The sequence below is a fragment of the Toxotes jaculatrix genome, chromosome 6 (genome assembly GCF_017976425.1).
Source record: "Toxotes jaculatrix isolate fToxJac2 chromosome 6, fToxJac2.pri, whole genome shotgun sequence".
Taxonomy (NCBI): Eukaryota; Metazoa; Chordata; class Actinopteri; family Toxotidae; genus Toxotes; species Toxotes jaculatrix.
In genome coordinates, this window is record NC_054399.1 from 14,104,371 (window position 1) to 14,115,436 (window position 11,066).

At 39.1% G+C, this 11,066-nt stretch overlaps 1 protein-coding gene across 1 annotated transcript; it reads right to left on the reverse strand.

Annotated features, from left to right (window-relative positions):
- Positions 1 to 4,608: 4,608 nt before the first annotated feature.
- Positions 4,609 to 8,260, reverse strand: nppc (natriuretic peptide C). Its single transcript, XM_041040761.1, has 3 exons — positions 8,045 to 8,260; positions 6,638 to 6,931; positions 4,609 to 5,087 (listed from the first exon to the last, which is right to left on the reverse strand). Exons 1-2 carry the CDS (start codon positions 8,135 to 8,137, stop codon positions 6,659 to 6,661), a joined length of 366 nt encoding a protein of 121 aa, XP_040896695.1. The 5' UTR covers positions 8,138 to 8,260; the 3' UTR covers positions 4,609 to 5,087; positions 6,638 to 6,658.
- Between the last annotated feature and the right edge of the window lie 2,806 nt (positions 8,261 to 11,066).

Consider the following 11,066-nt stretch of genomic DNA (forward strand, 5'->3'; position numbering starts at 1 on the left):
CCTACTCTCTTGCTCGGCGCGTTCACGCCGACCCGCCCACATGACTGTACCAACCAATCACAAGTTAGAATATTTACCTCGTGCCCGCGCTTCGCCTACTCAGGCAAGTGACGTGGGTTTTATTACTGCACAAAAACAATCGGCTAATTGTTCTATATGCGCACATGGAAGAATTAAGGTAATGTATTATTGTTAAAGATCCTATGAAACAAAGTAAAAATAAAATAATTACTATGAAATTATCAACAAATAGTCTAAATTTATTTTCACAGAGTAAGCATTTAACTTTACTTGTTTCGAGAAATTTTCATAGATGCTACTCTTTATTGGTCAAGTCAGTATAAGTATCTTTATGTACTGTGCAGCTGTTTATATGAACCACGTGGTCTGGGCCAGCTGCCATCAGCCATCAACCACGTGTAGCCTACCACGTGGAGTACTACGCTGTCGGTTGTGTGTTACCCCGAATGAGCACGATTTAGCACTAGTATAAGGTAGCGAAGTACATTTAATCAAGTACTTTTTTAATTCATGGGCTACTTTACTTCAATGCTTCCACTTTGCTGTCGTATACGTTTATCTCTACTTTTACTTCTACTTCAAAGAAGAAAACGCTGAACACTTATTTACCATAAAGTTACCAGTTACTTTTGCAGATTTTTACATATCAAATTGCTCATACTGTGTACTTTTACGTTCAAGTTAATTTTCAACAGTATATCTGTACTCAGTGCTCAAGTAAAATTCAAATGCAGGACTTTTACATTGTAGTATCTGTACTTTTACTCCATTGAAATACTATATGTTCTTCCATCGCTGATAAAAATTAACTACACAACGATAACTATATAATGTTTTTCTGAGCCCTTTAAGGCCTTGCTATCTGATGTGTATTGGCATGAATGTTGAGACTGAAAGTTTTCTCACGAAAAATGAATATGGTTCAACCAGTCAGTTGTGAAATATCTATTTATTTATTTTTATTTTAATTACTTTATTGATCCCCTACCTCTCTGCATTTCACCCACACCAAGAGAACGAAACACACACACAAGCATGCACATGCACTAGAGACGCTGGGGCAGGGGGCTGCCTAGTGAGGCGCCCACGGGGAGCTGGGGTGGATCGGTGCCTTGCTCAGGGGCACCACAGCCATGGTCACAGAGGCAGGGGAGGCGCGTCTCCTTCACCACCACCGTATCCGTTTTTTTGCGCTTGGTCGAGGGATCGAACCCACGACCCTCCTCAGGCCGGTCCAAAGTCCAAAGCCGCACTCTTAACTTTCTGTGCTACGGCTGCCCCTGTCTGTCTGTCTGTCTGTCTGTCTGTCTGTCTAGGTTTGTGTTTATGTGTATTAAGTATGAGTCAGCCAGTGGATTCCCAGGGGATATGAACAGCACATTTGAGTAATTAACCCGCGACACCACACAGAGGCAGCATTGCATTTTACATCCCTCCCTTATTTCCCAAAGCACTGGGTAAAGAAAACTATTCCATCCCAACCAGCACATCTCTTTCAATGCATATACTGTATTACTCACAGTGAGTAATACAGGGTAACCCTAACCCCAAACCTACCAACAATTTTTAATGTTGTCGAATGCTGACTATAATAAAATGTTGTATACATAAAGTATTTTGTGCCGTGTAAACAAATTAAAACTGCTGGTCTTGAACTGTTGTGATGGGAGTTCCTCTCAAAGAGAACAGGTTATCTCTTCTAATTTTCCCTTTTTTGTCCATCGCTTCCATGCTAAGTATAAGGTAACTATTTACAAGGAGCTGTGGACTGAATGTTTATTTATGTAATGGCACACGCACACAGGGATATTTTTAAAAAAGAAATACCTGAGTTAAACAATCTGATGAATCACTGGGTGATTGGAGAAACTATGATCCTTAAAGAGAAATCTGATTGGTTGTTGCAGCAAGCAGTAGCTTAAAGTGTCATGTTTATATAGTGTTACAGCAAATGTGATTTGAACCATATAGTCATCAGGAGGGTGTTTCAGCATTTAAATTCCCTCACATTTCAGTGTTTATTTGATATGAAAATTAATCCCTAAGTTATATTCCTCCTGATTGTGTAACTCAACATCTGTTTTTTTTTTTTTTTTTTGAGTCCTGTCGACACACACACACACACACACACCTTGTCTGCACCTGTTATTCACTGCTGTTTTCAGGGATGATTAAACCGAGTAAATCCAATGAATGAATGAAAATGTAAGCACATAGAGGGAAATAGATGCACTGTGGGATTTAAGGTCAGAAGGGATGTCCTTTATCACAGGAAAATGCACATTTATTTCTGGGCAACCACCCAAAATGGTCCGTGGTAAGATTTAAACACGCAGTGGCAAATCCTTGGTAATGTTTTATCAATGCCAATATTTTTTGCCAGTGTCTGCAACCTTGCAAATGGAGCTCAGTACTAAAAAGTCTTGTCTGGTGTCATGCGTTCATTGACTGGAGTAGTTCTACACATGAATATGAACTTACTATTAGGGTTCAAACAGGACAAATCAACAGCATCAAAATTGCATAATGCATTTTACAAAATAATTTAGCCCCAAGTGCTTAGAAAAAATGGTACGGAATAAACTAGGATAATTTAAAAAGGGAATAAGATAATTGTAGATGTGGAAGACTAAAGAGGTTTGTTTTATAAAAGTGAGTTGTGACACTAAGATAGAAAAATAAAAGATGCCCAAGCATTGCAAGAAGGGTCATAAAAACCTCAGCAAAGAGGTATTGTTGTGGTGTCAATGGCTGAGGCGTTCAGTTTCATCCTGGTGTTTACGTGTGGCTTCTGAATGGTCTTATTGGAATATGGGAACATGGGAGGGGGGTTGTTTGTGCGTTATAGGGAGAAACCGGTCCTATAAAATACTACCTATGTACTTTTTGTTATGAAACCATTTAGAGCAATCTTGTGAGACTCTAAAGTTTGTGCTCTCATACAAGGTTATTTATCGTTGTACTCTGGCCTTTGATGCAAACTTGTAATGAACATAAGCTCGACGAATTTCACGACATGGAGCATTGGTGATGATTTAGTTCTGTGGGGCACATTTTAGTAACTTCCCTGTTCAGTGCATTCCCTTCTCTGTAGGTGGGCTTCAGCTTGTGAGAAGCCTTTATCCATGTTTGGCAGGTGTTATCATGATTGCCCACATTGCCTCCTTTCTTTTCTCAGGTTTTTGTGACCAGTGTTCAATTTGGGCACCTATTATATGAGGTGTGTGTGTTGCCTGCCACAGTCAGATAACCAGTCTGTAATGAGCAAGCACAATGTTATTTTTGTTCTTTTCGGTTAATACCACATCACGTCCTTCCGTGTGTGTGTTTAAGTTTCTATGCACATGAATTTGAGCCTCCCACATTAAATAAAATGGGTTTTCTTGTCCTGTTTGTCAGTAACCCCTTGATGAGAAAGAGATGTGTTAATCATAATAAATTGTATTTTCTTGAATAAAACCTTGTGGATAAAATCTCACTGCTGTAATATTATGAAGATTTCCTTTTGTGTTCTTCAACACAAGGAGCAAAAGTAATTGATTTCTGGAAATAATCATCAGCTGAGTCACTCAACCTTAGCAAATATAATATTTTTCATAGACTGCTAAATGATATTTTATTTTATGCCTTTTGCTTTTGAAACCCTTTTAGACGAGTGCCATTTAAATAGACATTTATTATTATACCATTTGTCATAAAACTTTAAGCTGTGGAAGCAAAGGCTTGACTTGGATCAGAATTCCAACAGTCACTGCAACAAAACCTGAAAACTTACTGCCTAGAGAATCTATTAATCTCTTCTGCTTCTTTGTGTGGATCAAAAGAACATCATGAACATGTCCGCTATTGAGAGACTGTCCCACTGACTTCCTTACTATTAGATGATTGGTGATTTGGAAATTAAGCTTTATTATACTGTTTCACAGTCAAAGGCACTCTAGGTCACATTGTGACTATAAAGTGTAATGGTGCAATGTTATATTTCCATTTTTTGTGTATTATTTATCTGTGAACACCCTTAGTAAATGATTTGTTTTCAAAGTGGTTTGAAACTTTGTATGGTACTTCATGTTGATTAAAGGAGCTTGCTCTGAACCAACTAAGAGTTCCACCCAAGAAGGATATGATTATCTATCTATCTGATCCATACAGCTTCAACTTTCAGGTTCAGGTCAAATGCAGAAAAAAATTAAGTATCCAACTTAAGCCTTATCCATAATATTTAACTCTGAGTATGGCATGTAAACACTCCTTCACTGTACATGTCATTCCTCAGGTTGGCAATTTTACTGCTACATGTGCTCCTATTGGTGTAGAAACCTTCGTTACACTCCATGAAGAAATCTTTTCAAAATCTGAACTGCATAGAAATGAACGGTGGTCAAGGTGAAAACAAGGCAGCTTTTTCCTCACCGCCTGACAAGCTGTTCAAGATACCATTGTTTTACCCAGAGACCTTGCAAGAAAAGTTCGACAACTAGAATTTACCACTTTCACTGAAACATAAATCCCCAAGAAGATACATGTAAGTGCACATGGAATGTTCTTTTTATCATTTTTGAAAACATTTACAACTATTTGAGACAGAAGAAAAAAGTCACAAACAGAATTGACCTGCAGTTTGCGTCCATTTTCAAAATGTTACATAAATAAAACTCATATTTATAAATATCTCTTTTTTTATAAACATATAAATAGTTTTTTTTAAACATAAATACATTTATGCAGGGGAAGATGAAGTACATGAATGTACAGCAGCAGCAACAATATACAGCTTTGCAGTTTGTAGTTTTTACACCTTTGCCTGCCATCTTGTCATATGCATCTGTGTTTGTATCTTTACCATTTTGTATGGTATACATATATGTATATATGTATATATACCTGCATATTTATTATATATATTTATATGAGGGTTTGTAGCATTGTCATCTCAATCTTTGTTTATGCTGGTCGTGGTGACTTTCGTACCGAACATCTGTCACTTGATGAGTTTTTCTTTCCCCCCCCCCCCTCAGTTGAGAACAAACTGAATCTTTTGTTGTCCAAAACTATCGTCCAGAGATCTAGAGAAAGACAGGAAAAGGGAGAAGTAAGGTTAGACTGAGTGTTCAGAGTAAACATTATGAACACGAGCTCATTCATTCTGTGATTTAGCACAAGTGCCTGTTCACCAGTCTCTCATCATTCTGGGAATCTCCAAATTTCCTTGTCACTTTTATGCTCAGTTAAAATTCTCTCCCTGACTCTTCACCTAACCATTTCACCTCTCACAAACACATGTCCAACACAGACTTTCACATTTATGATGCGCTGCAGCCCATGGGGAGGAAAGGTGGGTGTCAACTGATGAAAAACACACACACTCATTAAAGTTAGTCACAAAAAAAATCACACTCCCCCATCAGGATTTCGCAGTTTGCCACAACCACAAAAAGGCCTCAAGCCTCAGGACTAATTGTGCGTCACCTAGCTTCTTCATTACTTTATTCACCACCACAGCCCCTTTGTTGTTTTTGTTAAAATCATTTGGGTAAAGAGAATGGATTTCCCAGAAAGGTCCACACAGGGTGCTGTGTTTTCAAGTGTGTGTATAAATGTGTGTGGGTTTGCCTGTCTGCGTCCCCAACTTCCTTCCTCCGTGTCTCCCTGTCTTTTTTTTTTTTTTTTTTTTTTTAACTTGATATATCCTTGTTGTTTTCTAGATGAAGCAGATGGGACCATTCATGATGATGTGCATAAATACAAAAGTGGACTTCCTAAATTCCCTCTGGACTGTTTCCCATACATCAGTTTACATCACTCTAAGTGGGCTTTCCTGCTGTCTTCGGGGGGTTCCTGTCTGTGAAGGGAACACTGCCTGACCCCCGCGTGCAGCTTCACATAATCTCAAGTATCAACTCCACTGATAATGAGGAGTCAGTGAGACATCTGAGGACTTTGAATTAATCACATGACAGAATACAGCCACGCATGGTCATCAGTCTCCACTTGCTGTACTTTATAGTGATGCCAGTAAGACCTGATTTTTATTCTAAACTGGCCTAACTGTGGCTGCAAAGCACACGGTGTCCTGAGATGACATCAAGAAAAACTATAATCTGATTTTCATATATTTTCTTTATTAGTTTTTCTTTCTTTCTTTCTTTCTTGCTTTCCCTCCCTTCCTTCCTTCCATTTGTCCTTTTTCTGCCTCTGTACACTTGACCCATTATGGACCATTGATAACAATGAAAACGGCTCCAGCGTTTTCTCTCTTTCTTTTTCTCTCAATTTCACCCTCTATTCTTCATCTTTGCTCCTTTCCCATCTATCCCTTCAGGCTATGAGAAATCTTTAGACAAACAGAAAATTTAAATTTGATGTGTTCTTCTTATATCATGCCTTCATTCTTTCTTCTGTCCTACCATTCTTCTGCACCATCCTTCCTACTCTTACTCTCTTAAGTGTTTCCTTTCTTCTCTTTCCCATATTCCCATCATTCATTCTTCCATTTCCATTTCTCTCTTACTTTCTGCCATGTTGGTTCTGGTTATATATCATTATGTCAGGTTGTAGCGAATCTATCTACGACTGAAGTGATTTGAAGTGATATGTGGTTTGAAGGACCACTCACCATCACAGCGCTGCTCCGACCCTAGCAACCCATGCCACTGATGGTTCCTATCCTGTCCATCTTGTGTCCAAAGCAGCCACTTCGCGAAGTGGAGCCCCCTTTCTTGTTTCCGGATTTGTGTCTCCTCGGTACGGGTTGGTCGTTGAGGAGACGAGCCCACATCCCTCTGGCACGGGTGTCCATGCGTAAATCTCGCAGTAACCGTATCCGAGAGCGCACAGCATCTAGCCGCCTCTCCCTCTCCTCCGACTCCAGAAACTCTGCCAGCTCCTCGCCCAGCAAACTTCTAAGAGACTGGAACAAAGATCGAGAAAATAAATAAAACGATGTCTCCCTTAGGCAAATACGTTGGGCAAAGAGATATGCTTTTGATATAATTGAAATACATGCTTGCTGCTTGGTGCTTGTTTGAGCAGATCAGCCGTTTGCATAACGTTTGATTTTAAATTTTGGAAAGCACCTCCACACACATTGTCCAAGAAGGAAAAATTGAATGTTTTTGCCTTTTTTTTTTTTTTTTTTTTTTTTTTTAACGCAGGGCGCTATAGGACTCACTGAGTGTTTCTGTCTGGCCAAAACAAACTTTCGACATGATGCTGCAGTTATTCGATTCAAACATCAAAAGAAATTCTTAATGGGGTTAATTTCCCGTAAGGATTCTTAACTTTTATTTTCACTATGTCTGTAGATGAGCTGTGAAACGTTAGACGTCGTTGCTGCTCTTAGTGAAGAATCATCTAAGGCAGGTGCCTGTAGCCCCGTTCCTCTGGTCTCAGTGTTATGGCACCAACTTGCTGTGATTCTAAATTCTAGGCATGTAAACTAATAACTAAAATTCTTATTTTAAATGCTTCTTTATGAAATCTCGGTCTTATTCGGCTGCTTTTACGCACGAAAACGTTTAGCTTGCAGTAGTTTCATTTTGGCAAACAACTGGAAAAGATTCATTCCAAGTTTAACCTGAATTGCTTCATCCTTGTCCTTGAAAGAAATGTTGAATTTGAATGCTTTCCGCCTAAAGACTTCAATTTCTTTTTTTTTTCTTTTTTTTTTCTTTAGAGCGCTTGTCCGTTAACTTAAATGTGCGCTTAAATGCTAAAACTTACAAATGATGCTGGAGAGGATGTTGCCTATCATGGTTAGACTCAGTGAAACATGCTGTCTCCTTAGAGATAAAGTGCTCGAAAAAGAAAATTCATTGGAAGCTTTAAGTTCCGAGAATGGAAAACACTGCCTTTGCTGAATTGCTATGCATGACTGAAATTATGAAATATGATGCGTAAAACAAACAGTCTTAGGCGCCTGAACAGCTGTTCACTCTTGAGGCAGCACTCAGCTCCCATCAACTAATAGTGCGAAGCCTCAGTTCTCAGTATTAAGAAAATAATATAAGTAACTTCTTCTTACCTTCTGCTGCGCCTGAGATAAAGGTTTTGCCCCCATCCTTACAGAAAGCAGGGTGACCATAAGTCCACAGGCTACCAAGTACGACAAGTTCATTTTAACAAGTATTGTTCTGCTTTTTAAGAGATTCCTCTGCGCTTAAGTTCAGAAAGACGGACGGTAACAGTAGCCAGTCAGCTGTTAAACATAAGAGGCTTCAGTCCGTCCTTTACTCCAAAGCTCCTGAAGTGCTCCTCTAACTCGGTGTATCTGTTCTCACCGCTTTATAGCCAGCCCATGGTGATGTCATGACCAACCTGCGTAATGGTCTTCCTTTCTTCCAACTGCCTGTTTTCTCTACCTGCCTCTGAGCACGTCATGCCAGGGATTAATTAAATGATACAAGCTCCGGTCATCTGGGCTTTAGAGGAAACAAGATAGGCTACGAGGCTATCAAAATGCACGGTTTTTCAAACTTTGAGACCTCTGGCTGAGACGCAGCAGCTGAAATCGAAGGTGGTTTCAAAGGCTGCGCGTTAAGAGCTGAAGAGCGACTTTGGCAGAGAAATGATTTTTAAGATGCCAGCCGCCTGCCCTGCGAAACATCTTAGCAAGTCATATATTCAACTGTGCGAGTGAGAATGACATATTTTCTTGAAGGAGCAAGTGAAAATTCTAAATCTGCCCCATGGAAATTATTGAATAATTTCACTTATTTTCAGAGAAGCTCCAGGAAATCTATTTGATCAAGTGTAGTTTTCTTAATCTAAACACTTGAATACATCTTAAATAAGTGAAATACAGCTAGGAATAAATGGATATGTCTTTGCCTCATTACAGACCTAACATTAAAGAAAAGGGAGATTTTAACTCTCAACATGAAACTGAATGACCGGTTGGTCAAGCCTTGTCATCAAGGAATCATTAATGTGTCCTGATGGGAACACGTTAATTCATTTGTGATATTTCTGGAGATATCTTGTGGATTGGCTTTTATTGCAGTGAGACCTGTCACATCGCACCAGGTACTTACTAGAGCCACAGAGCAAACTCCTGCTGCAGCTGAGGCTACACTGAGGCGCAGCCTCAGAGTGATGAGGGTTTTCACTGAGGTTGCCTTGGATATGTGTGTGCCTCTGTCCAGACAGCCACCTGCCCACACAGAAACAGAGGGTTGACTGAGACTCCGTTGGTTAGTAACCTAGTTATATAAGGTAATAGTATTACAGCTCTATACAGAAACAGACACTTGAACCCTATTTTAATAATAATTACTCCTGGACTTTCAGTCCAGAATATATATTGCATCAATTCCTTTTTTTTACAGCACAATAAAGATCCAGAACAGAACCTTTTGAGGCCTGGTGGTATAAAATTCTGTCTTGAAATATTTTGATGCTAAGAGAACCTTCTGAAAAAGATTGTTTTTATTACAAAAGGCTGAACTTTTCTATAGCACCACATAGGGTTCTTTGGGCTCATGCTACACTTTTTCATTTCAGGTATAATTAAGCTTATCAGAAAAAGTCTTTGCAGCACCAGAGAGGTCCAGTAAAGAAGACGTTACAGTTAGTTGATGCTGAAGCAAGGAATTTGTTAATCTGAGGCATTATCATATAGTCTCATCTAATGTTTGGAAACATATTATGTCATCATATTATACTACTTTATTTTATTTTATATGGAGTTGGGATGGTTCCACTTCAATGCAATGTTTACAGCTGCACCCAGAGCAGTAATGTTCTAGAAATGTGTTAAAATAAGTCATAATTGGCACATTGTTTAACTGGTGTCACGAGATCGACACCTTATTGAGTGAAACCATCTCAGAGACTGATTCAATTGTTTTAAGTAATTAACATACACACAGTTTGAGGTGAAACAAAAAGTTTCATTAAAACAGTCTTTTTTTTTTTTTTTTTGTTTTTTTGTTTTTTTTTTGGCAGTGTGGAATGATTCTGGAGCTGTCTGAATCCTGTAGAGCGGAGCTGCAATCTCAGGCAGCACCATCTGTTTTGGAACACAGAGTGGCAGTATTTGCTGTGCCGAAAAGTGAATACCCCTCATAGTCGCATGTTTACTGGATCAATACCCTCCTGTAAAAAATAAATCACTGATCACAGGAGATCATGACAAAAAATCCCAATGAAGCTGTGTGAAGCAGATTAGGCACATGCAATGTGATGAAAGAAAATCAATAAATCCCTTGTTTTTTTGTGTGATGTATCATATTTATCTCTGAAACTTAAATGTAGAAAGTGCACTGCCTGTACTGAATTCTCACTGTGCAACAAATGTGATATTTGTATGATAGATGGCAACAGTAATGTCACCATTCCCTTGCTTAGCCCATTATATTTATGGTAGCCTTCCCAACATACACTGCTCCCGCTCTTTGGTTGCACACCAGGGCATGACTGACAAGGACAATTCACTATTTACTGTATATGTTAAAAGATTACACTAAATGTCTATGACCTATGATGGACGACTGGCCCATATCTAATATTTACCGTAATTAGCATGTGTCCAATATGTCACCAAGAAAGCACGTTGCCTTTTTTTTTACTGACACACACAAACACTCACTTAAAACAAAGACTTCATTAGTCTTCACTGTCGCTTTACCCCTTGTACTATAAGAGCTGTTCCGAGTTCTTATTTGTCCATGAAAGAAAAAAAAAACTACATTCAGAAATGCCTATGCAGTCTGTCTTATTTAAGAAAATGTGATGGATTCAGACAGTGTCCCAGCTGTGGTTTGTGACAGAAGTAGTGGCACATTCTTCAGTCTCTATTACTGGGGGGGGGGGAAACCAACTATGTGTATTTTCTTGGTATGGACCAAATAACGTCATTTTGTCTCTCTCACACCCATGTGCTCTTCTTCCTTCTTCCTCAACATCATTGTTTTTCAGCAGTTGGTGTTTCTGCAGTGCACTTCGAAGAGCTAATTTCTGAATGAAACAGTGTGTCGTGCTGCTTGTAATTCTTTGAATAAGTTTGAGTTTTAGTGGCTGGCGCTCTTTTCTTCTGCTTCTGCTCC